The 27,824-nt window shown below is 43.3% G+C and overlaps 1 protein-coding gene across 1 annotated transcript in view; it reads left to right on the top strand.

Moving 5' to 3' along the window:
- The window catches only part of LOC311044664 (low-density lipoprotein receptor-related protein 8-like), a gene marked incomplete at its 3' end in the record, with an annotated part of 99,405 nt that overhangs the window by 45,192 nt on the left and 26,389 nt on the right, over positions 1-27,824 (top strand). The window contains exons 5-9 of the mRNA XM_084056375.1: positions 8,632-9,021; positions 11,574-11,696; positions 12,401-12,523; positions 17,193-17,312; positions 18,693-18,818. Of these exons, the coding sequence (XP_083912501.1) occupies positions 8,632-9,021; positions 11,574-11,696; positions 12,401-12,523; positions 17,193-17,312; positions 18,693-18,818 (882 nt within the window). The remainder of the gene's footprint in view (positions 1-8,631; positions 9,022-11,573; positions 11,697-12,400; positions 12,524-17,192; positions 17,313-18,692; positions 18,819-27,824) is intronic.

A 27,824-nucleotide genomic window follows, 5' to 3' on the forward strand; every position in this document is an offset into this window, starting at 1 on the left:
AACGTTCCAACCGCAATCTGCCATTTTGGGGCTTTGGCCCGCTGAAAACTAGTGGTTTTTCAATGCAAAAAAAAGAAACTGAGTTACAGCTGTTTTTCTGAAAATCCCAAACTGGAAGCGGATGGCTTCCTGTTTTTTGGAACAACGTCACATCCATATTCTACTTCTCTGAGTGACGATCTATCATTCCAAAGCTGTGTTAGGTCGCCCCTTGTGGAATCTTCCAAAAAAAATGAAAGAATGCATCAATGCGATCTTGGCCATCAAGTGATGCATTTGAAAGAACGCATCAATGCGATCTTGGCAATCAATGTGTTAAATATGAACGGAACTCCTTCCTGTTTAAACACAGAATGTCACCATGGCAGCGTTCAGATTCTACAGTTCTACAGTAACTCCCATCAGTGTTTTATGGCTAACAGTAGTGTTTTTATTACTGTATTTATTTCAACCTTTACAGTGACACATTGATGTTAAGCTGGATACTTCTCAGTAGGCTAACGTCAGACACAAAGTAACATTCTGCGTGACATCCAGACCCAGGTCAATAGGTATATATGCATATATTATGCAAATCTCCCCACCAGATGGGTGGGGATATATTGCACCAGGACGAGGCATAATAATGTCCGCTCAAAGTTATCAGGCAGTTGAAAGTACATTGAAGTATCTGTCGCTTTCAAATACCTCCTGTGTTATTGCCTATACTTAGTGGAACTCATTCCTCTAGCACAGTGGTTCTAAGTGCTTTAAAGTGTTTAAAGACCCACTGGAACGCCTTCAAGGACCCCTGGGGGTCTCCCGACCCCACTTTGAGAACACACACGGCTGTGTAATAAAAACAACACAAATGGCGACACAGCTTGCATAAATGTGCCCTTGTTGAGGACAGGTAGAACCTCTACGAGTCCTGTAGGTCATTTATTTTTAATTCTTTGGGGGGTTTTGTAATACATGCAGCCCTCATAAAGGCTGAACTTAAGTGGAAGTATAGTATAGTCTCAACCTCACTGATTTATTTTTTTTATTCAACTTTGGGACCCCAGGCAAAGACCACTCCTGGTAAAAGAGTGGATGGGCTACACTCCTGACACTGACATAGTCAGTCTAGTCCCGTACACCAAGCCATTAGCAGAAATTAGTACATTAGCCACCATGGACTTAGGAAAGTAAATCTTGCATAAAGCCATCTTGCTAATTGAGTCATCCTCGTGCTGAATTATGCATTAGGTGGAATCCAGCAAACTCCACCTGATTTACATGAAGTTGTAGCTACTAGAGGCCCCTAAAGAAAGATTAGCAGGGCGTAGGAAGTCCCAGTGAGGCAGAGATTAATGTGCATTTACTCATAGGCTAACTCTCTGGAGGATGTGTGTCTGCTGGGATCTGTTGCAAAGCAGAGGAAGTGCTATGTTGTAGCATGATTTTGTGTCTGTGTGTGTGCCCACGTGCAGGTTTGTGCACATGTAATGTAATTGCCAAACTACGCCGGAGCCATTATGTGTATGTGTTTATGTATATTGCATGAAGAGACTTCTCTTATCGTGTTATCTCGAAGATGCACAACAGCAACTTTGTTGTCTGCCATACTAATGTAATGCATATTTAAAGTTACGGTTAATCAAATCAGCCATACAAAGATTCCAGAGTGCTGTATTTTCGATGTCTGTTGAAAGCTACTTTCCTTCCAGTGACACTGTGCTGGCAGATACCGCAACCTCCCCAAACTAGAAGGCCTTTGGAATAAATATTTCGTCAACCACCCGCGGGGCGTAATCCTTTCCCGTTTCATTCTAATCAACATATTGGCATTGCAGCTTTCTATCTTACAAGCACACACTGTTTCCTTTTAGCCTAATTATGGCGATTTTTTTATACCGACTCGTGAACATTGAGTGAAGAAAAAAACGATGCTGAACGCTGCATCGATTCAGCGTTCAGCATTCACTCTATCTCCTTCCTTCCCCCCTCGCCCGTGGCCCTGGGACGGCGGCTTGCTTCCTACTGTATGTCAATAATGATATCAGAGTTAAGGTAATAACCAAAAACCACCCTCCTCACCCCCCATCCCTTGTCATACATTATCTGCTCTCTCCAGTGGTGGAAAGTAACTGAGTACATGACCTTAAGTACAATTTTGAGGTTTTTGTACTTTACTTGAGTATTTCCAATTTCCAGTACTTTTACTTCTACTCCACTACTTCTCGGATCCAAATATTGTACTTTTACTCCACTACAATTATTTGAAAACGTCAGTTACTAGTTACTTTGCAGATATAAATGATGACATTATAACAGATACATTAACCACTTTAGCCCTATTTTATACCTAGGCTATTTGAAAATACAAACTTTTAAGTACATTTTGATGCCAATACTTTTGTACTTTTACTCAAGTAAATTTGGAACTCTGGACTTTTGCCTGTAACAGAGTATTTCTATATTGCAGTATTGATACTTTTACTTAAGTAAAACATTTGAGTACTTTTTCCACCACTGCCCCCATCCCTTGTCATACATTATCTGCTCTCTCCATTCTTATCATTTCACTCAGTGGCAGAGGGAGAGAGAGAGAGTTGCTTCTCGTTCATTATGTCTCTCTTTGCTTTGTTGAAAGGTCAGCCACTGCAACTTTCTAACCGCCTGACTCACAATGTCTCATATGTGTGTGTGTGTGTGTGTGTGTGTATGTGTGTGTGTGTAGGTCTTTAGTGGGTCTGTCTCCATCTGTTTGTGGAGGCGGGGGTCTGGTGTGTGTGTGTGTGTGTGTGTGTGTGTGTGTGTGTGTGTGTGTGTGTGTGTGTGTGTGTGTGTGTGTGTGTGTGTGTGTGTGTGTGTGTGTGTGTGTGTGTGTGTGTGTGTGTGTGTGTGTGTGTGTAGGTCTTTAGTTGGTCTGTCTCCATCTGTTTGTGGAGGCGGGGGTCTGGTGTGTGTGTGTGTGTGGGCGCCTGTACGTGCGTGACAAGACTATGGATCTGAGTCTCAGTATCTATGAATATCTTTGAGAAAAACCACTGTGTTGTTTAACTACAGACAAAGGGTCACTGATTGACATGCAAGGTGTTATTGTTTTGTGTGTGTATGTGTGAGTACAGGTGCGTGTGCAAAAGGCTCAAAGAAATTGCTTTTGGACATGCTCTCTGTCTCTCTCTTCTCTTCCCTCTCTCTGCCCCTCAAACACACATACTGTGGACCACTACCTTTCTTTTATCTCTCTAGTCTTCGTACTCTCATGCCTCTTTCTCCCCCCTCGACTCGCTTTTTCTCTGGCTCGCTCTTTTATCTCTTTCATTAGTTTATTCCGAGTCACTACGCACGCACGTGCGGTCGCAGGCACGCACGCACGCACACTTGCTCTCTCTCCTCTCTCTGTCTCACACACGCACGCTCGCTCGCTCGCACACTTGCTCTCTCTCCTCTCTCTGTCTCACACACACACACACACACACACACACACACGCGCGCGCACGCACACACAGACAGACACAGAGACACACACACACACACACATGAATGTACCGTAGCCATAACCTTAGTAAGTCTAATATGAGTAGAGAGACCAGTCCACTCTCCTCTCTCTGTGAAACAGTGGTTGCCGCGGGCAACCATCTACTATTATCAAAGTGACTTCTCTCCAGTCGGGGAGAGTGAATTCAATTGGGTCACACTGCTAGCTCCTGATTGGATGACTGGCCATGGTGATGCAATACCTGCAACTTCTTTACCTACTGTATAATCTTTAACATATAAATTGTCAAAATTGTTTAGATCTCTTCAGATCGGCAAAGAGATTTGGTGTAGTTTTTGGTGTTACTAGCGGTCATAGCATAGAGCCCTGGGGGACCCCGGTCAATTAAGTATATAGGGGTTAAGTGGTTACTTCTGTGTTTAGATCATTCTGTATGTATTATGTTTTATATTTATTTGCTTGCTGAAATCAGATATGTGAATAACACAGGTTAAAAGGAATCATCGCAGAGATGGATATAGGGAACCACAGTGGAAATAAGCCTTTGACTTTGAGTTTTTTAAAATTATCTTTTAATTTTTTTTATTTATCTATCCTCGATTGTCTTTTTAACCATCTTTCTTAAATTAAATAAAAAATGGATAGGATTCTGTTCCTTAGCACTTTTGAAAAATATAATGAAAATTCATATTGTTCATTAAAATATATCTCATTGGAGTCTGAAATAATATAGTGATTTTTATGGCTCCCAATAGTAATCATTGCTATTGAGTGTTTGTTCAGTAACGGGAGTCTCCCCATCTCCAGATGTTTTATAAACTTTTTAGATTGGTTTCATCCAATCAGGAGAGAGAACCCCGCAAAGATAATTCGCTTCTGATCCAGTTCCAATTTTGTCTGCTATTTTTTTTCTTTGTTTCTTTCATAACTTCCCAACCTGAAAATGTATATTTTGTTTACTAAAGAGCTGAAGAGACAGGGAGACCCCTGTTACTGAACAAACACTCTATCGCAATGATTACTATGCGAATATAGAGCTATTTAACTGTTTTATTTTTCAATAATTGTTCAGACAGGAATCTTTTTACTGGCTGAATGTTGCATTTTTGCCTTTTCCCTTATAGATACTTTGCTCCTACCCAATACCCTCACTAGCACAACAGGGGTTTCCAGGAAATTTCGAACAGATATAGAGGGAGCAACTGTATCGCAACTTTGCAGCTGCTGCGCTGCTAAAGAGTTTGACTTTTCAATTCCATATGCGGATGGGAATGCATATTAAATGTTAAACTACAATATAGGCATGTACTGTATGCATACTAACAGTAGGACTTGCCTTCCTTACACACTGCATGCCATATTGCATCATCTAGGCCATACGCACCACGCACACCACAATATCATTCAACTCGTGCCCTAACAGCCTAGATGGAAAATGTTTCAATTACAGTTCCCTACGTAAAATGTTTATTCCCACTGCAATTGAGTCAGCATCTCAAAACCATAACGGATGTGTTTAACATGATGCACATGCAGCCTGCGGGCACGGAGCCAAACCTTGCTCCCAAGTCTTTTTAAATTCATTTACCCAGAACTGCGAATGACAGACAAGTCTTAGCCTATAAGCACTCATGTGTTTTACTAATGGCCTTACCCTTGTGTGATAATACGCATACGCATGTTTGTTGGATCTCCTTAATAATTTAGCGCCATATTAGTATAGAGTGAGGCTACGAGCATGGCATGGAGCGGGATGTCATAATAGAACGGCATGTTCAGATGGAACTTGGTTAATATTGATGAAGATATTTTAGCCTTTAGCCGAGCTGAATGTAAAATAATAGTTTTTTTTGCGTTAGAACTGTAAATACTGTGGTTATGTGATAAGTCTTGTCTACTCTACCCCACTGGAATGAATGAATTCATTAAGCACTGCTGCGTGTAATGGGGGGAAAAAAAAGGTATGGCGAATTAAACATATGCTACAATTAAGTAGGATGATAATCACGACAATCTGTTCTGACATTCACTAGCTGGGGAAGTGTTCACCCAGTTAAGCTCAACGTGTGGTGATATTAATTAGATATTTTGCCGTACTTCTGGATTCCCCTTTGGCTGCTTGCGTGCTTTCTTTGATCCTCACGCACACGTTCTTTTTTGCTGTCATTGACAGGCTGCAGTACATTGTGTCCTATATATGTCAAGAAAATATTTCATGAGCTCAGCAGCACACACTCAAACCACTCAACATTCATTATGAAACGTCGAAAGTACACTAGTTTTTCTTCTTGTTCCTGAGAAGCTGGCTTTTGGGAGCGAGGCTTTCGCAGGTCATTACCGATCCGCTTGCCCATTTATGTGTGCTGATTCAGCGTGTAAACATCTAAAACGGCACCCCCCCCCCCCCCCCCCCCCCCCCCCCCCCCGTTGTTGGCCCTGAGATGCTAAAGACAAGGGCAGCGGTGTGGAGGCTGAGCGCCCCTGCGGTTTGCATGAATTGTATGAATATAAAAGCGCTGGTGTCTAACCCAGCACTGACTTTTATGCACAGTGAGGCCGGCTGCTTGCCGACTGGCTGCTATTCAAGTGGAGTATAAACGAAAGATGGGTAGATAGTAGAGAGAAGGCTTGTAGAAAGATACAAGAGCTTGTGAGCTAGTATATTACAGATTGTCGGCTTTAGGGTTGGGGTTAAAAATACATTTTTCATTTCATTCACAAAATCGCTGTCCTAAAATGTTGATGTCCTCGCAAGTATGGTAATACAAAATAGTCTCTGGGTGTGACAGAGACTGGGATTTACATCTTGTTTACATCTGCTCAACCACCAGAGTGTGGATCCCTTGAAAGGATTAAATGGCGTGAAAGTGATGTAGTGCTCTCAGTTTCCACCCAGTTTAAATATTCATAAAGGTAAGGTGAACCATGTGGTCAAGAGCACATTGTATCATTTCCCTGAAGTGCACAGCGGTTGAAGTGCCACTTGAGCTGTCATACGGATAGCCTGCAGGGTTTCCGCAGATCCTTAAAAAATACTTTTAAAGTCTTCAATTCATGCTTCAATGGTCTTAAAAATGCCTACTTTTGCCCAATCTGTATGGTAGAGTTTGTTGACATAATATAACTTCTACAATTGCCGGCGGTTGTATTTGGTGTCCCTGCTCTTCTGTTGAGACATTTAGTTCCTGTGTATAGGTGTCTAGACATGACCACGAATTTTGAAGGTCAAGATTCAATTTATCGGGGCATTGTGGCGCAGTCGGTAGTGCTGTCGCCTCTCAGCTAGAAGGTCCTGGGTTCGATTCCTGCCGGGGACGCTGTGGGCACTGCTGGGTGTGTGTCTCTCCTCAGTGCCCATACCCTAGGTGGGGTTGGCGAAAGGGCCTTTCTGTGTGGAGTTTGCATGTTCTCCCTGTGTCCCCTAAGGTAGGTACCCACACAAAAAACGTGCAGTAATCCTGGTCTCTATACTGCCTCCCCCTGGTCAGCCGGGGCGCCTGATGGAGGGGAAAGGAACTGGTTGGAATAACGGGTCCCTTCCACGTGCTACGTCCAACCGGGGAAACTCCCCCCTGTCAGGTGATAAGAAGCGGCCTGCTAGCTCCTCATGCATTGAAGGAGGCATGAGCTCAGTTCTGGGCTCTCCCTATGCTGGCAGAGGGAGAGTAGCGCCCAGGATTACATAGGCAATTGGCACTGGGTAAAAAAATGGGTTACAAAATCGTGGGAAAAAAAACATTTAGATATTGTCAAAGGTCATGCCTCAACTAGACACAGGATCTGACACGATTCAATTTATTCCCTGAGCAAGCAGGCAGGCTCTAATTGCTCAATGGTAAAAAGCACTTCAGCACTTTCAGCACTTGCGCAGGAGACCGGGTTCAAATCCGGGGTAGAACAGGAACGTTACTTAGTGCAGCTTTAAACACTATTTAAATCTGTGGACAACAGCTGTTATTTTTGTGAATTTATAATCTCTACGGTAAATGTCTTCTTTTCTCAGAAAAAAAAAGGCTGATCTACAAGCTCAATATGTGTTGCAACGCGTAGCGCTGTGAGCTTGTAGATCAGCCATTTCCCCCAAATCTCCCCACCGGAATATGGATGCTAGGGTTCAAGTGGTTAAATGTAATTCTGAGTGGCATTGAAAAGTCTTAACTTGCCATAACTAGCAGAAACCCTGAGCCTCTCACAGTCCTCCTGTTGTTACTCAACTGCAGGAGGAGAAGGAAAACGAATGTTTAGAGAAACAGAAATACCTAGATAGTGATGTGTTTAGGGGGAGATTATCTCTCTGTACCGGGAAGCATATTCAGGTGATAGCCAGTATCAACCCTCCATCGTGGTCTTTCCTCGCTCTGTGTGGTACCAGTATCAACGATACTGAACAGAATCAATAGCAGAGCCCACTGGTGGTGCTGGGGTTCGGTGGGAGCAAACAGCCACATAACAACAAACCAGAACACACAAAGCGGAAGGAACGCAGATTTAGGTGAGCTTAAATAACCCACCCAATTGGTCAGCTGATTGCCACGTCAGTTTATGACGTATGGGTCTTGCATGACACTGTATACAGCCACATAGTAATGAGTATGTGTGTAACCTCTCGAGTGTATACTGCCTGAACTAACCTCGCAGGCTACGTATCATTTGTTGATTTTCAGCTTGAATGACCTCAATGGCAATCATATTCCTCTATCTGGTCTAAACATATGGAACCAATCTAGTAGTTGTTAGATCTGGTACTGAATGCTATTATAAACTGCAGGTAATTCTTTTATTTTTTTCAAAAGAAAAGAAAAAGAAAATCTGTGTAATAGCGCTCAGATGGCTGTAAGAAATGGGCAACCAGGCCTCTACTTGTTATAGAGCACTGGATCTCAACATGGGATCAAAGACAGTCCTGTTTATTTATTTTTTGGCAAACAAACAAACAAACACTAGAACTCATTTTGAGATTTATCGGTGGATTAGTATAATGATTTCAGCCAGAGATTGAATCTTGGCATCAGTAAGACTCATTCATAATTATTCAGCATTGGGAAGATTGTTTAGGTTTTTTTTCTAGGTCACTGGAGTTATTCTGTTTGTTTCTCTCTCTGTGCTCCTTCCTTCCTTCCATCCCTCCCTCCTTCATTCGCTCCATCCCTCCCTCTCTCCAGATGCCAAGGCGTGCCCCAGCGGGGAGTTCATGTGTGCCAACCGAAAGTGCCTGGCCTCCGTCTACTTGTGCGATGGCGATGACGACTGCGGCGACGGCAGCGACGAGCTCAAGTGCTCCTCCCCGGCGACCTGTGGGCCCAACCACTTCCGCTGCAACACCTCAGAGTGTGTGCCCCTCATGTGGAGCTGTGACGGGGACCCCGACTGCTCCGATGGCTCGGACGAGGGGCTGGACCGATGCGGTGGCGATGGAGTCCCGTACCCGCCCCCCCGCCGGGCCAACTGCACCTCGGAGGAGTTCCGCTGTGCCAATGGCGAATGTGTTCGACTGACCTGGAAGTGTGACGGCGACCCTGACTGCAAGGACAAGTCGGACGAGGCTGACTGCCGTGAGTTTGACTGATGGCTGTTATGCTGTATGTTCTTATACAGTAGTTAATCTTTAAACCTTAGCCACCGGCAAAACCGAGTGCCGTTGGCAGGCGACCTTGTCTGCGCCGGTGCACAGCCGCCTTAAGACAAGTGTCTGTCGATGTTTTCGGCTGTGAAAACGACAAAACCATGTGTTGTCCGACAGTGTCTTGTACCTGTCAGAAGTAGTTTTCCGCTGAACCGAGCGTTCTGTCGTTGCCCTGACGTTTCAAAGAAAGTGTCCGTCTTTTCCTTAACATCAACACAGCTCTTTACCATGGAGATGACAGCTGAGAGCTTGCCCGTTCAAAAGCCGCCTCCCGACGCTTTGTTGGAGTATGAATGCCTCCGGCACTTTTCCACACACTTTTATTCTCTCTCTCTCGCACGCACGCATGTGCATTTTGTTGTATATTTCAATCACTTTGGCAGGTATCTCTTAATTGTCTATCACGTTAAAATCAAACGCTAGCAGGGCGATGTTCCTTCAATAATTTACGTCCAGCAGAGAGACAGTCCTCCCTCTGAAATGGCTGCCTGGCTAGTATAATCCCGGTAGTAGGTCCTATATTGTCGCTGTTGGGCAGAAACCTTGTTTGTCCAAAACCGTTACTTTAGGAAATAGAAAAAAGAACCTGTGTTCCAGTGGATCTCTTGTAGTTATTATTTAGACTCAAGCTCTTGTTAATACTTTTCATTGATTACATTTAAAAAAAAAAGCGAAAATAGCAGTTCTACAAGGTCACAATGTGTTGCGATTCAAAGAATTTTGTACATTTAAATAATACTGTCATACGGCAAAGTATAAAATAGGGCATTTATAAAGAATCCAAGTTTTCTGCCCGACAGCCCGTAAATGAGAGTGCGCTTGAATATTTCACAGCTGTTAAACATACCTGCCCCACAGAGGCGCCACAGACAAATGTTATCAAATTCTGTCACACAAACAGCAAACGCAGAAGTCATTACGTTGGAGATCAGTTTCATTTTAGAGCATGTCTGTATGCACGCTCTGACAATGTGTCTCCTCGTCAGGGGACCAGAGACCGAAACGGCAAACAACATCCCCCTCCACCTCTGCTGGGCTGTGTCACTTACAGCATTTCCTCGCCGCCAGGCGTTGGGGTGGGACTCAGTTTGTTTCTGCTGATAAACACCCCTTTAGAAGATTGTGGGCGTGCGATAAAACAGCCGTTCCTATTAGTCTGCAGCGCAAAGGCGCAAGCCCTCGGGCGCATGTGGCTCGCAAAGCCTGGAGTGTGATAGTCCCCTCTATTCATTATCGAGATGTGCGGCACACACATCAAACTCACCCCACTGCCTCCACGGTGTCATAAACGCCAGTTACTGGCCGATTGATTGTTGCGATCCTCAGCCAATTCTCTGCCGGCCAACGAGGGATTGTAGGCAACTCGAGGCAGCATTTGTCCAGAGGTTGCTCGGCAACCCTTTGCTTGTCCTTGAGAGCGCATTTAAAAGCCCTTGAATAATAGGGGAGTCTTGGCTCAAGAGGAACGGCTCTGACAGCGTGGGTGAGTGTAGGGTGCAGCTTCTGTTTTGTTTTTGTGGTCATTAGCGAAAAACTGTTCAGACCTGCAGAACACTCTTCATCCTGACTATAACCTCACAATAACATTCATATTACTTTGCTAGATTCGGTCCATGTAACTCTGTTGTCTCGCTGTACAGAGCACTAGCTCATTGGCCTAATTACATCTGCCGCTCTCAGATTGATATCCAAGATGAAGGACAAGGCTCTGCTAGGGAGATAGATAATCACTCTGTGTGTGTGTGTGTGTGTGTGTGTGTGTGTGTGTGTGTGTGTGTGTGTGTGTGTGTGTGTGTGTGTGTGTGTGTGTGTGTGTGTGTGTGTGTGTGTGTGTGTGTGTGTGTGTGCGTGCGTGCGTGCGTGCGTGCGTGCACGCGCTCACACACGCGTGCGTGCGCGCGCTCACACACGCGTGTGTGTGCGTGTTCGCGTCTGAAGCCCCATTCCACTTCCTCTGTCCTGCTCGTCTCCTGATAACACTAAATCATATCTCCGCCGCTCCATATATATTGCTTTTTAGTGTGGTTTTGAAGGGGAGTTTCATAAGCATGTGGGGGCCCATTGATGAAAAGCTTGCCTGTGACTGGGATATTAATGCGAACGGAGGGGCGGACGGCTCCATGCGGCCTCCATCTTGGGGTTAGGATATTGAAAATCATTCATCACAGGCCCACAGGTTAACTGCCTATGCTCTAGGCCGCCCCCGCTCCCGTGGTGGATTGATTGGTCTTATTATGGTGCCTGAACGCGTGCGCAGTGAAACGAAAATGTTGTCACAGGCGTGACCTCGAAAGTTTTCACATGTTATACTTGTTAAGGTGACTTTTTTCTTTTTTTGTAAAGTCCACCTTCTGTGTGTGTGTGTGTGTGTGTGTGTGTGTGTGTGTGTGTGTGTGTGTGTGTGTGTGTGTGTGTGTGTGTGTGTGTGTGTGTGTGTGTGTGTGTGTGTGTGTGTGTGTGTGTGTGTGTGTGTGCAAACAGCCCTACTAACGTGTCGTCCGGATGAATTCCAGTGCGGTGACGGTTCATGTATTCACGGTACCAAGCAGTGCAACAAGGTGCATGACTGTGTTGACCACAGTGACGAGGCTGGCTGCGTCAACGGTGGGTTCACCTGTCCATCGGTCTGTCTCTGTACTGTATGTCTGTCCATCGGAATGTACTCTCCTATCTCGCTTTCCCTCTCTGTCTGTCTGTCTGTCTGTCTAAATGTGTCTTGACTATTATATAGAAGCATTCATCTTTCTGCCTAGTTTTTCTCCTCATTTCTATTTTCTATTATTAGTCTTTATTCATGTCTTTGCTCTGCCTTCGCAACCTATCAGTCTATACAGATATACAGCATAATAGAAGGAATAAATCTTATAAACTCTAAATAAACTCTTCATTATTAAGGCAGTTGTATTTGTGGCTTTACATTACTTTTACTTTACAGCATTGCATGAGTGTTATAGCAGATTGGACTTTAACCCACACATCAAAGGGGACTCTACCTTAATACTTTTGCCCCTTTATTCCTTTTCAAATGACGGGAGTTGAAGTGTACTGTACACTCAGCTTTTGTGGCTATGAGTCACAGGAGTTTATTGTAGAGTTGTGCAATATACAGTATTGATATAATGTCTATTTTGACAAGATATTGACATATTGTGACATGCTGTAGCTTAAATGCAGTCTTTTCCTGGACTTAAAGGCTGCAAGATGTTGTAGATTTTCATTAGAAGATCAACAATAAGAAACTAAATGCTACTGTAGTTTTAACACATATCTATATTCAAAATGTTCCTTCTTTTTATTTTTAATAACAGCCACCAAATGTGAGGGACCCCGGAAGTTTTTGTGTAAGAATGGAGAGTGCATTGACAGTGCCAAGGTTTGTGACTCCAACAAAGACTGCAAGGACCGCTCGGATGAACCCAAGAAAGAGTGTGGTGAGAAGACACACACACACACACACACACACACACACACACACACACACACACACACACACACACAGACAGAGATACTTTACAAAGTATTAAAAGTTACACATTCCAGTGTTCAAAGCATGCAGTTTTCCAGACCAGAAAAGTCATGTCCATGTCCTGGAAAATAAAAAAAAAATCCTGGAAAATAATTTATACAAACAAAATTGATAAGCTAGTTTGGGGTAGAGGTACAGTATGCCCCCAAGGGCGTTTTCACTTCAGGCATAGGCAACCTCCTAGGCGGTTGCTTAGGGCACCACCTGCAACGGGACATTGATTTCCCATTGCATCACCCTCCCATTGGAGCTTGTGTCTAGGACATGAAACTCATACACATGCACATAGTCATACAGAGGTTAAACAGTGTGTCAGAACACATTCCATCACAGCTTCCGTCAGTCATGTCTTATACAGCCACTGTCAACGACTCAATAAAAACATCACCTTTGAACTATAAAACAGTTGAGAGGAAATCTCATTTTGACCCAACTAAAGCTTATTGATTGCAAATGGTCCCTATTGTAGAAAAAAAGCCAGGTGTTTTTTTCTCTTGTCAGAGCTCTAAAAATACACTCCGGGAGCTTTATGTTTGTGTGATTATTTCACCTGAATTATTTTTCCAGTGTTTGTGAAACAAGGCTGATTTTTCACTGTGAATAAACCACCAACCTGTGCAATTGAGGTATCAACAATATGAACAGTTTGATGCAAAATATTTGCCGCCACATTTTCAGATCGTATAAAGACCTTCGCACTGCCACCGCAGCCATTGTGCCTCGACTAGTCTGCAGGTTGAGAATGTGCTGCGGAAGCAGAAGAGTTGCCTCGCCCACGGGTACTCAGATGCATAAATACATTCTTAATTTCAGTGGTGGTGATTCCTGGAAATAGAACAGCGGCATGAAGGGTCGCTGGGTGGCACGGCAACGAGCGCCGGCCCGCGTCTAGCGCCGCCTGTGTGGGGGTTGGACATAGACGATAATGGGGGCCGTTCATCTGCACTTTAGTCTCAGGTGTTCTGTGTCATTACTTACTGAACGCAACAGCTAATACTTTGCCACAGTGCTTTGTAACGTAATGGGAGAGCGATCATATTGTGTACCGCAAGAAACATTTAAGCTCTCTGAAAGCAACACGCTCATGTTCACAATAATAAAACGTGACTGCGCCCCTCGCCCCCTCTATTAATGTGCATTTCAAAGGGCTGGAGAGGCTGTCAGACATTAAAGGCGGCTTCGGCTGATCAGAGAAACGAAAGCCTGCGTTTGCTTGTTACTCATCAAAGGACAAGGCACGCTGCTGCTTAATGCTTTCTCTCCATCTCTTCATGGTAAAATCCTGATTGTTAACTATGGGAGTGTACAAATGGAACCAAATGGACCCAAAGCGTCCATTTGGTTCCATTCGTACACTCCCAGAGTTGAATTAACACTCAGGATTTTCACTGTGTTCCCTCGCCTTCTCCCCCTCTCTCTCTTTCTCTCTCCATCTAATTTTCACCTCTTTAGTACCTCTCCCAGAGAGAGTGCATGCGAGGGGAGCGAGAGGCGAAAGGTTGTTAATACCTGTCTGGAGTATTAACAACCCTTTCAGGCCCATCTGGGTCCTTTTTTTTTTTTTACACACTCTCTCTAGGTCGTCCTCGGGCAAGCCCTCCTGCAGCATCTCCAGTCATCTCAATCCTCCAGACATTTGGCTAGCTCGCCAGTGCTTCCCTCCCCTGCATCTGTATGTGTAGTATGTTGTACGTTCTGAGTTTAATTAACGCTGAGCAGTCGAATACACGTTCTGTCCCCCTCGCCCAGTGAGGTGGGCGTGCCATAACACAGAGGCTGAGAGGCACTATTAATTTAACCCAGTTTTGTCGTGGAGCACTGAGTGACGCAATTTAGTAACAGAGTTAAAATCAAGCTGCAATCCATGACTTATTTTAAAGAATAAAGGTTATTTTAACCAATCGGTATGGTAGAGTATGTACAATATACAGTAACTAGCTAGCACCTCTGCAAGGGATTGGTGGTGGACTCCCTTCTCTTGAGAAATGTAGGCTACACTGATGACGGGTAGGATATATACTGGTTGACAAGTAGCCCTGCCCAAAGCTCGTAATCCCAACATGTCTCCTGGCCAAGGAGTGATTCCCTCTTAGATAGTTTTGTTCCCCACGCGGGAGGCTGGGGTTCAAATCCTGGGTGTTACAGTTGCAATTACCTCTCTCTGTTGGGAAAGGACATAAACCTTACGGATTGTAGCTTTACGTAACACTAATGGTTTTACTGTGTGATGAGAGACAGAGCAGAGAGAGAGAGAGAAAGAAAGAGAGGAAGCATCTGCCTGCATTGCCTAAATACCTGATATGGGAAGAGTAGTGGAGCATGTCCAGTGGAGCGTGTGCACACACACACACACACACACACACACACACACACACACACACACACACACACACACACACACACACACACGTACACACATACACATACAGATATACACATACTGTACACACACTTTCTCCACTGTATGTAGAGACACACCGTCGAGCCACAGTGGGTCATACCCAGAAGCTGTGTAACAGAGGGATAAGGAAATGGAGAGAGAGAGAGAGAGTGGTGGTGTCTGGTTGCAGAGTAGACTGACCTCGTCCTCGGCCTGACAAGAAAATGAAGAGGGGTTCAGGAACCTCTCTCTCTCTCCCCCTCTCTCTCTCTGTTTCTCCTCTCTCTCCCTCTCTCCTTTCTTTTCTCCTTCAACTCTGGTCTTCTCATCAGCGGCAGAGGTTTTCAGCTCATTAAAAGCGCGTCGTAAGAAACCAGCTCATCGCCACACTCGCTCAACCCTGCGCTCGCAAGATGCTCGCCGAGCTGAGCGAGCGCAGCTAAACACACACTCTGACACACACACACGCACACACACACACACACACACACATACAATGCACCTGCAGTCACACGATCTGACACATGCACAGACACACTCACGCTGGAGAACACCACACGCTTGCATGCATACCATACCGCTGATGCATACGTAAACATACAGGTATGCTTAATATGTATATTCACGTACACACACACACACACACACACACACACACACACACACACACACACACACACACACACACACACACACACACACACACACACACACACACACACACACACAGAGAGAGACGTATATACTATTCATTTATGTATTCCTTCTCTGACTGTACACTAAAGCATTTCAGATTCAGGATAATGGGATTGCATTTACCGCCTCAGCCTTGCGTCAGGGAAAATCAAGGCAATGTACTGTATGTACCATAGTTATCAGTGCTCTCTAGTGTTGACCGAGCATGGCTGTGCTAGTTCGCCCGGCACACTAGCATTCATTTTTTAACAGGCTTCGCTACGGGTGAAAACAGGCGAAACAGGCGATGCGTTAACGGCTGGAAATGGGCGTGAGGATCAGAGAGAGAGAGAGAGAAAGCGGAGAGGGCAGAAGGGAACGAGTAGAGGGAAATGTCATGTTCATTTATTTACCCATGAGAGTCAAGATGTCACCTCTAAATCATGCCTGCCCTTGGAAGCTGTCTGAAAAGCTGTTGTGGGCTTCCACGCAACTGCCTCTCCAGGGGGCTCTCTGTCACCCAAACGACCACTTTCAGGAAATGGGAAGGAGACCTTAAACCAAACAATAGCCTTCCTCTATTCTTTGGGCCTGCAGTTAATTCTGCCAGCCATCCAAGTGAATTGGAAAAGGCCTTAATACTGGATGCTGTGATGTTGCTAGCTTGCACGTCGCCTGGCAAGAGTGGAATCGTAGAAGCTATTACAGGGTTAGATATGTCTGGGGGAGGGGGAGGGGGATCCATGCCTCTGCTTTTGATAGTTATTCAGGGAGGAGATACTGTTTTATTCCTGCTCCTGGTCAGACTGAATTAAATACATGCATTTCCTTTAGGGAAATGTGGACTGACTGATATGATTGATTTACAGTATGTTTAATAATATCAAATCATATTTTTTTATAGAAAATATGTAGGCGCTTGGGTGGAGCAGTGGTAAAGTGCCTGCCCACCACCGCGGAGGTTGTGGGTTCGAATCCACTGTGTGTCACTGTACGTATTTCTGCGGGCTGGGGGCGGCACCTGTCAGCAGGGAGTGTTGGGCGGGAGGAGTAGGACAAAGGCTCTACATCCTCCTGGTGGGGGCTCCTCACTGGTAGGTGAGACAGTAGGATACAACAGCAGTGACAACTGCCTCTACACCAAATCTTTTTGCCGAAAATAGCTGATCTATGAACTTATAGATCTTCTATTTTTTTCAGAATGTTTGCTTATTTTTGATGAATGTTTGCCTCTATAGGATTCAAGTGGTTTTTAATAGGATTATTGTTTGATACATAGATGAGTAAAAGAAAAAAAATAAAGGCAGTGAGGGGAGTGTTTCTGTGGCATCATTTGATATTTGCCCCCTCACCCCGCCCCCCCCCCCCCCCCATCTCTCTTTGTGTCTCCGTCTCTGTCTCTCTCTCTCTGTCTCTCTCTCTCTGTCTCTGTCTCTCTCTCTCTCTCTCTCTCTCTCTCTCTCTCTCTCTCTCTGTGTCTCTGTCTCTGTCTCTGTCTCTGTCTCTCTGTCTCTGTCAGGGTTGAATGAATGCTTGATCAACAACGGCGGCTGTTCCCACATCTGCACGGACCAACCCATCGGCTTTGAGTGCCAGTGTCCCACCGGCTACCAGCTGCTGGATAAGAAAACATGTGGCGGTGAGTGAACCGATAAACTGTACACACCCATAGTGTTATGCATAATGCTTGTGTAAGTGTGTGTGTGGTGTGTGTGTGTGAGTGCGTGCCATGCAGCCATGTTTGTGCATGTATCATCAAAACAAACGAGAAAGGACATCTTTTGTGTCAGTTGCATCCGGGTGGCACAGGGGTAAAGTACCTGCACGCCACCGTTGAGACTGAGATTCGATTCCTACAAGGTGCCATCGCTTACAGCCATCGGCAAATAATACCCCCACCAACCACACACACACACACACACACACACACACACACACACACACACACACACACACACACACACACACACACACACACACACACACACAGACTGCCTGACCTTCACAGTGTTCTTCATACCCATATTAATATTCTTTAGCATCCTCATCCCTTCACACCTGTAGAAGGATTCTGTGAAATGCTTTAGCAAAGAAACACAACTTGTGCCAAAGCCTGGGGTCTGTGCCTTTTTATTTTTATTTTTGTCACTCTGAACGGCAACTTTTTAATGACCAGTTTGCGGAACGGACTTTTTAATGACCAGCGCTGCAGTTGCAGCCCTGGTCATTAAAAATTATCCATATTTAATTCAACCATTATTCTCCTGACAAAAAGACTAAGTCATTCCAAGGTGAAACTCCTTTTGGCACAACCGCCCTGATGGTGAAAGGGCCTCTGTCTGTCTGTCTGTCTGTCTGTCTGTCTGTCTGTCTGTCTGTTGGTTCTTCTCTGTGTGTTTGTCTTTGGTTGTCTTTATATACTGTCTACTGTATGTCCCTGTCCATACTGATGTGGATACATTTGAAAAACTTTTTTTTATGTTTTACTCCGTGGCTCTGTAGGAGGCTAGTCTGTAAGACGTGTCTGTTTTTTTATTTTTCATTTTTGTTGGCCTTAAATATTGCTGCTGTTCCTCTATCTATGCAGAGCTAGTTTTGTTTTTGATGGTTGTTTACTGTTTATTGGAAAGCCTTTTCATGGCCATGTTGAGATCATATACTGTAGATCATATAGTTTAAAATATATTGAGATTGTGTCTCTAGAACTTGAACTGAATTGTCATCCTGAAAAAAAAATTAAGTGAAAAGATAGTTTAACTAAGTGTTAAGTTAACTCAGAGAATGTACAAATGGAACCAAATGGACCCGTACACTCTCTGACTTATCTTAACACTTAGGATTTTATTGTGTGCTAATTGTAATTTGCAATAATGTGCAATTCTCATGACTCAGGGGTAATTTTTTTCTATAATGACAGCTAATTCCATGAGATTGTAGAGATTTTAAGTGTCTTATCTAGACGCCTTTCTCCATCCCCCTGCTGCTATATGATAAGTGGTCTTCCCTCTGGTGTCTCCAGACATTGATGAGTGCGAGAACCCAGATGCTTGCAGCCAGATCTGCATCAACTACAAGGGGGACTTCAAGTGCGAGTGCTATGAAGGTTATGAAATGGATCCTGTCTCCAAGACCTGCAAGGCAGAAGGCAAGTTGCACAAATCAGAATGCCAGCTGATGATGATACAAATACATGTTTTTGTTTTTTTCAAACATCCAACTGTAGAGACACGATGAACATAGGTCAGCATTTGCTATTGGATGGGATCAAAAAAACTTCTGCGGAAACAACAATGGTGCCATGTCTGGAAACAATATATATTAGTTTTAAAATATTTAATATTATGTTAATGTGCACAACGGCGCATATAATCAGCCCACATAGTGAGAACACCAGTTTCCCTGTCAGTGCCGTGGTCCTCATTTCGTAATAATCTCAAACAAGCTTGCCTTGTTACGGGGACAGAGCTCTGCTCTGTACACGTATTGTTATTGGCAGTATTCTGTCACTTCTTCTTCTTCTTCTTCTTCTTCTTCTTCTTCTGCCACTTTTCGCAGTTCTGGCTGAACCGCGCTGTCGCTTTTTACGAAACTCGGCCATATGGTAGATGGTAATGAAAAACGATCAAAAAATAATTCTCACAATCTTTCGTCCAAAGGTGGCGCTATAGCACTCAATTGAAAATGCCAACTTTGACCAGGTACAACTCATGCCCTGTTTGACCTACAGCCATGAAACTTGGATACACATATGCGTCTCCTCATGCTGAACAACTTTCACCCTCTGACTTTTGACCTCTGACCTTTAGATCTCCCACCATTTTGAATTATATGAAAAACAGTCATTGGCTCCTAACTTCTGCATTTTTTCACTTATGGAAAATCCGTTGGAAATTTTTGTAGGCAGTGGTCCAAGGTTCAAGTGCTAAACGTTTCGTGCAGATTGCTCAAAAATCCCAGGAGGAGATAGATTTTAACTATTACAGTTTTATGAAAATTATTCATCTGTGCCTAAAACATACATGCAGACTCACATTTCTTTGAAACTTTGCAGAAATGTACAGGGTCATTCCAAATATCACTGAAACCAATCTTACTCCAATTGGCCAAAAGGGGGCGCTATAGCAATTTTTTGAAAAGGCAGACTTTAAACAGGCATAAGTCATGCCTCGTTTGGCCGAAAGTCGTGAAACTTGCTTACACATGTGCCTTGACTCATGAGGAACACACGTATCGATTTGACCATTAAGCTCCGCCCTTAGATTTTCCGCAATTTTGAGCAGTTTGAAAAATACTTGTTTTTGCCAGTTCTGGCTTAACCGTGCATACGCTTTTTACGAAACTCGGCCATATGGTAGATGCTCATGAAAAACTACCAAGAAATAATTCTCACACTCATTCGTCAAAGGGTGGCGCTATAGCACTCAATTCAAAGTGCCAACTTTGAACAGGTACAACTCATGCCCTGTTTGACCTACAACCATGAAACTTCGATACACACATGCGTCTCTTCATGCCCGACAACTTTCGTGGTCTGACTTTTGACCTCTGACCTTTAGATCTCCCACCATTTTGAATTATATGAAAAACAGTCATTGGCTCCTAACTTCTGCATTTTTTCACTTATGGAAAATCCGTTGGAAATTTTTGTAGGCAGAGGTCCAAAGTTCAAGTGGTAAACGTTTCGTGCAGATTGCTCAAAAATCCCAGGAGGAGATAGATTTTAACTATTACAGTTTTATGAAAATTATTCATCTGTGCCTAAAACATACATGCAGACTCACATTTCTTTGAAACTTTGCAGGAATGTACAGGGTCATTCCAAATATCACTGAAACCAATCTTACTCCAATTGGCCAAAAGGGGGCGCTATAGCAATTTTTTGAAAATGCAGACTTTAAACAGGCATAAGTCATGCCTCGTTTGGCCGAAAGTCGTGAAACTTGCTTACACATGTGCCTTGACTCATGAGGAACACACGTAGTCAGGTTCACTATGTAAAACAATATACTTTCGTTCAAAATGTGTGGAGATTAGCAAAACTATACATTTTTTTTATCTTCAGAACATGGGGAATCCAAAAATCTATGTTTGCATTTGCACAGACACCTGCATGTCCGCCATATTGAACGTTCAAAATGGCCGCCATAAAATATATAATTTGTGCTACCTTGGCTTCTAGACGACATAGACAGTTAATTAAATATGCTAATCCTATGTTTTCTGGGCCAAGGAATCCAATAGAGACCTAAAGGATAGTGCACAGGGACTTGCAGCAGCGCCCCCTAGGGGATGGCCATGGAAATGCAGGTTGACTATTTTAGAAAATATACTTTTGTTACGAATTTTTGATTAGCAAAACTATAACACTTTTGGAATCTTCAGAGCATGGGGAATCCAAAAATCCTTGTTTGCATTTGCACATATACCTGCATGGCCGCCATATTGCATGTTCAATATGGACCACATAAAATATATAGTCTAACTTGTGCTACGTTGGATTCTAGACAACCAACCTTAATTAAATATGTTTTCCAGGTCAAGGAGTCCAATACAGACCTCAATGTAGTTCTCAGGATTATAGAAAAGCAAGAAAACAAATGTAAATGTAAAACATAGTGTTTATAGTTGTGTAGTATCAACACATCATTGACTTTATAGGTTTACAGGTGTAAAGAAATGGGTGGAAAAACCCTTTGTTTCTGTTGTTTTCAAAGAGAAGAAAAGAAAAGAAGAGGGGGGTCAGGGAGAGCAAGGAGATCTTCTAACAGTAATAGAACACATGTCAAGGATATACAAGTGGCGTAAACCAACAGATACAGTATGTACATGAGGTTAGACATAAGGTGAAAGGGCCTACTCTGTGTGGAGTTTGCATGTTCTCCCGTGTCTCCTAGGGTAGTTAATACCCTAAAAAAAAAACATGTAGTAATCCTGGTCACTATACTTCCTCCCCCTAGTCAGCCGGGGCGCCTGATGGAGGGGAAGGGAACTGGTTGGAATAACGTGTTCCTTCCACACGCTACGTCCAACCAGGGAAACTCCCCCCTGTCAGGTGACAAGAAGGTCAGTTGGCTCTCATGCATTGAAGGAGGCATGAGCTCGGCCTTGGCCTCCCTAGGCTGGTGGGGGGAGTGTAGTGCCCAGGATCACTTAGCTAATTGGCACCGGGTGAAAAAGGGGTTACAGAATCGAGCGATAAAAATTAGGGGGAAAAAAGCCACAAGGTGGTGACACTTTGGTAGGTCTACATTAGCAGCAGGTATGATATTAGACATTAAGGTGCAAAAACAGTATGAACGATTGAACTATATACATACAATATCTACTAGATCTATCATTCAGGAATATTATTTTACAGCTCCTCATCACTGTCTGGGGTGTCATTTTCAGCATTACAGACAGTCTGTGTCGTTTTCGCAGTCACTTCCACACAAACAAAGTTCTGTGCAAGCAAAGTTGTGTCCCCTGCATGACCTTCTCTGGGTTGTCCAATGGGTTTTGCACTGACATCTGACCACTAATAGAAACTAACAGAGGAAGGCGACCTAACACAGGAGGTGAATGATGCATTGGCCAACTTTGTATGATGTACTGCCCAAGGGGCATCCATATAACAAACATTCCTGACCTAAGGTGGTATCTGTTTTGCAAACATCTGGCATAAAGCAGCAAGTTGCCTCCTACCGTTGGTGCCCTTGAGGAGAACATTGAACGTGTGCATGATCAAAGTAGGGTGTGGTGCCAAGCCACTGTGACGTGGCAGAGTCTTTTTGACCCACTCAAACATGGAGCCATGGTGAGATACTACCTACTACCACAAAGGTTCCTCCTGCACCACAGGCCATTGTAGAGTTGGTCAGATGTCAGTGCAAAACCCATTGTACAACCCAGAGATGTTCATGCAGGAGACACAACTTGCACAGAACTTTGTTTGGAAGTGACTGCGAAAACGACGCAGACTGTAATGCTGAAAATGACCCTCCTAACAGTGATGAAGGGCCGTAAAAGAATGATAGATGATATTATTGTATATAGTTCAATCTTATAACTTGTCAATACTGTTTTTGCAAGTTAATGTGTAATCTCATGTACATACCTGCTGCTAGTGTAGACCTACCAAAGTGTCACCACCTTGCACCTTATGTCCAATCTCATGTACATACTGTATCTGTTGGTTTATGCCATTTGTATATCCTTGACATGTTTTCTATTACTGATAGATTGTTCTCCTTGCTCTCCCTGCCCTCTTCTTTTCTTCTCTTTGAAAACAACAGAAACAATGGAGTTTTTCACCCATTTCTTTACATCTGTAAACCTGTGGTGTAATAAAGTCAATGATGTGTTGATATTACACAAATATAAAGACTATATTTTCCATTTACATTTGTTTTCTTGCTTTTATATAATAACTACATTGAGGTCTTTATTGGACTCCTTGACCTGGAAACATATTAACTAAGGTTGGTTGTCTAGAATCCAAGATAGCACAAATTAGGCTATATATTTTAGGTCGTCCATATTGAACAATATGGTGGGCCATGCAGGTATCTGTGCAAATGCAAACAAGGATTTTTGGATTCCTCATGCTCTGAAGATTCCAAAAGTGTATATTTTCCTAATCCAAACTTTTTAACGAAAATATATTTTTTAACATAGTAAACCTGAATTTCACTGGCCATCCCCTAGGTGGCGCTACTGCAAGTCCCTGTGCACAATCCTTTAGGTCTCTATTGGATTCCTTGACCCAGAAAACATTGGATTAGCATATTTAATTAACTTTCTATGTTGTTTAGAAGCCAAGATATCACAAATTATGTATTTTATGGTGGCCATTTTGAACGTCCAATATGGCGGACATGCAGGTGTCTGTGCAAATGCAAACATAGATTTTTGGATTCCCCATGTTCTGAAGATAAAAATAAAGTATTGTTTTGCTAATCTCCACAAATTTTGAACAAGAACACATAGTGAACCTGACTAACGTATCGATTTGACCATTAAGCTCCGCCCTTAGATTGTCCGCAATTTTGAGCAGTTTGAAAAACACTTAAACCCAGGATTTTTCAGCTATTTGCGTGAAACTGTATCATCTGTGTGATCTCCTTTTTCACAGTTACTTGTCTGTTGGGCCAATGGCGTCTCCCTTAAATGAATGCCTCACAATCTCAAGGTCGCCAGTTCAAGCCTCACTTGATGTAGACTTAATTTAAGTTGAATTGCAAACAACATGACTGTATCAATGAATACATGTGCAAATGGTAAAGATAACCTGAAATGCTTATTTGAGAGTACGTTTTTTACGTATGACATACTTCATTCTGAAAATAGCTGATCTACAATCTCACAACTTTTCATGGTTTGTGAGCTTGTAGATCGGCTACTTTCATTAGTTTTGGTTCTGAGGAGATGTACAATTTCTTCATTGGTAAATGGCTTGTGAACGAGTGATCTTAGTGTTAGTGAAACAGGGGCTTGGTTCATGAAAGAAGGCAAGAGTTTATGATCTTCAACAGACAATATCAGCCTGGACAAAGCTATAGCACTATAGGTAGTGTTGCAGCCTATTAGTCTGAAGGTTGAGAGTTCGAATCCTGTTAATGGCAGTAGGTTGAGATGTCCAATCAAACCATTATGTTTCCATCTCTCTCTCTCATCAATCTATTGTTTCCATGTCACTCTCTCTCTCTTCAATCTATTCCGTTTCCATGTCTGTCTCTCTCTCTCTCTATTCACTGTCCCCGTATTATCGCTGCTTGCAGCTATATTTGTATCTTATCATTGCTTTGCTACTGTTTGTGGACACAACAAAATTGCATAATTACAGTACACCACCTCGGGAGGTTCACCATGGCAACCCGCACCACCATAACACCCAAGCTTGGTATCTCATGCTAGCATCTACATCCCATACCCAGCAGGGGCAGTCGTGCAGTGATTGGTTAGTGTGTTTCAGGGAAACACCATTGTCCAGTCTACTATGTGCACAACATTTACAGTGACATTTGTATAAGGCTGGGCAATTAACCAAAAATATATCGAAACCCACATTTTGAACCAATAACTGACTTAATCTGTACGTTAATCAAATAATAATTGAGAACCAAGATTTTTGTTAGATTTTCTTGATACATGTATATCAAAGGAATCTACACAAAAAGTTTGAATAGATTTCTTTCGACTAAATCGATTTGTCTGATTAACATTGATTAACTTTGTTGTACAATGGTGGCGTGCTAAAAAAGCTGAAATGGCCGGACCAGCCTGGACCAGCCTGTTGTTGTTCCTGGAATAGGAAGTGTTTCATTTCTCCAACCAACAAGAGTGCAGTGGGCGTCGCTCCAAATGTTGTGTTGCCCAGAGTGTAGAAAAGAGAGTAACGACACGCTTTGATCTCGCCGCAAAGCGGGCTCCTATGGGCTATAGTTCCAAACATTGGAACTATCTCATTGAGACAGAGCACTTCCGCATTCCGTTCTTACAATGGGAGTCCACGCTAATGTCAGAACTCTCTTTATGGCTCTGGTGTTGACGGGGCAGGGGCTGACGGACAGATCGGTGGACCAATGGGATCTCACAGAATTTTTCTCCGGAGATTTTGAAACCGCCCCTCTAGACCAGATATCAGACACCCTAGGGCAGCCTAACAATGACATCCTTTATGTACCGTAGATAGCTTTTTTGTGTGTTTAGACAAGATGGCCTTTTCTCTGTGAGGTCTTTGAAGAGGTGTGAGGTCTTTACAGTGTGAACACTACTATAGTTTAATGACAATCTAGTTGTATGTAGCTGGGAAACAAGATGGAAATAAAATCTAGTTAATAAGGAAAGTATTTAACCATGTTGTTTCCTGATACATATTTCATACTTTATGTATTCTAAACATGTATTAGGACTGTAAAATAAAGCCATGCATACAGTTTATCTCTATCAATTCCAAACACTCTCGTACTTACTTACATTGTTAGATGGTTGGATATAATAAAATATAATAAAATGTCAAAGAACCATGTTCTTTCCTGTACTCCATTATTTCCTAATTCCTTAGTGTATTTTTCTGTAGTTCCACAGTAGATTCCATTCCATTTACTATCTATTTACTAGTATCTTACTATGCAGTTGGGTACATTCCTGTTAACTAAACTATTATCTTCTAGTTTCTGGTTTCCATGTACTTACTAGGAAATTATCTATTTTGTAATTACGATTCATTTTATAGGCTCTGTCCTAATAATAAGATCCTTTAATTTGTTTCCACTACTCTGCACTTGTTATAGTATTTTTTGTGCTCCTTTAGTAAGCAAATACATACAGTACTTGGTCATTACTCACACTAAACATTCTTTTTGGATACTTTCCTAATAACTATATGTTTGCCATCTAGTTTCCTGCCAGGTTTCCATGTACAGTGCTTACTAGGAAATGATGTAGTACAATCCGTTTCCTATGGGTAATTTACTTTTCCCAGTAACTATAATGGATTACCATTTACTAATTAGAGGGCTGTAAAATAAAGGGTTACCAATAAATCATATCTGTAGAATGTATGACGTGGCTAATAATCACCTGAGTTTAATGAGGAAACTCACTCAGTGTGACTGCCCTTTCGGGATATGGGATTTAGACTCTACCATCTGTCATGGGCACGAGTGTGTCATGTCATGTGCCGCTATGTAAAGTTTAATTTATGATCCGTTGCACAACAGAGTTACGCGCCAGAAATAACAGACCTACAAGCTCACAACACGTTGTGAGCTTGTAGGTCGGCTATTTTCAACACTCGAAAACCACCGTGCCACGAAGTATGATTCGGGCTTAAGGCTGCTCAGTGGCTGACAACGTGACGTGCTTGGTCATCCTGAAGGGTGTCCTAATTAGGCCCGTAATTCCTCAGCGGGTACCGCTACCTGGCTGGCTGGGTCATGCTAATTGTGTCAAATTTAATTTTGAACGTCTGCTCGTTCACGACGGACCGGTTGGACAACAAAGTTTACCGCAAAGAGGTCAATTGATTTCCCTGGCCATCTAATAGCCCTATTATGGAGAGGATTACTGGGAGAGAGGCCAGTTGTCATCTTTAGATTTAATTGTACGCCAGCAAGAAAGTTAATTTCTTAATTGGCGGGAAGGCGAGTGTCACGCTTAATGTTTTGCCGGAGGCTGACGACTGTTGGAATCTCATTTCCCTCAATTAAACTCTGCTAATTTCACCCAACGTGGATAATTGTGGATTTGTGTGTAGATGTGGGTGTGTATATCATTGCTGACAGATATAAACCTTGTATCTCCATATTTTATTCATGTTTTTTCATAAACAAATGCCCTATTTTGTACTTGTCATCATACAACATTGTTGTGCAAAAGTAGCGAAAATAGCCGACCTACAGTACAAGTGCACAGCGCGTTACGATACGACAAGCTTATAGATCTCTTATTAAGAGAGTAGGGGCCGGGCCGAGAATCGAAGGTTTCTGTCCGACAACGACGATAGCTAATTTGTGTGTCTGTGTGTTTTGGGAGTGTGTTTTGGCACGTGTGTGTGTGTATCCATACAGTGTGTATTGCTTGTGTGGGGGCTTATCGGGTGAAGGAAGTAAAACTGCTGGCTGCCTCAGTCTCAAGCAGTGAAGGCAGACTCCATGGAGACTGCAGCAGACAAATGGCACCTCTTCAGGCCAGCTGAAACCCCGCTGCTGCTGCAGTGACACCCCATAAAACCAGCAGCACCGAGTCCTCCCCAGAAATATCATTATTGTGGCAGGCGGTCTCTGAAAGCACTTAGTTCTGATAAGCATTGTCATTGTTCACAGGCTGGGCTTGGAGAGCACAGGACACGGCAAGCGAGAGAGTGAGTGAGAGAGAGAGACTGAGAAAGAGAGAAAGCATGAGCAAGTGCAAAACTATCATGAGACCGCAATTGAGGCTGTCTGTCAAAGCAAGGTGAGCGGAGAGGAAACCGAGATGAGCAAACCATTATTAATGAGGGAATTTCATCTGCTTCCAGAGATAACCGGCAGCTTCCCTATTACTGTACCGTTGTGTTAGAGTGAGCTGAGCTCAATATAGATGTTACTGTACTGTACAGTACAGTACATCACAGAGGGAAAACTGCAGCTGCTAGCCAGGAGAGGCAAAAAGACCCACGCCAGTGGTA

The sequence above is a fragment of the Gymnoscopelus microlampas genome, assembly GCF_963454915.1.
Source record: "Gymnoscopelus microlampas genome assembly, chromosome: 5".
NCBI classification, from domain to species: domain Eukaryota; kingdom Metazoa; phylum Chordata; class Actinopteri; order Myctophiformes; family Myctophidae; genus Gymnoscopelus; species Gymnoscopelus microlampas.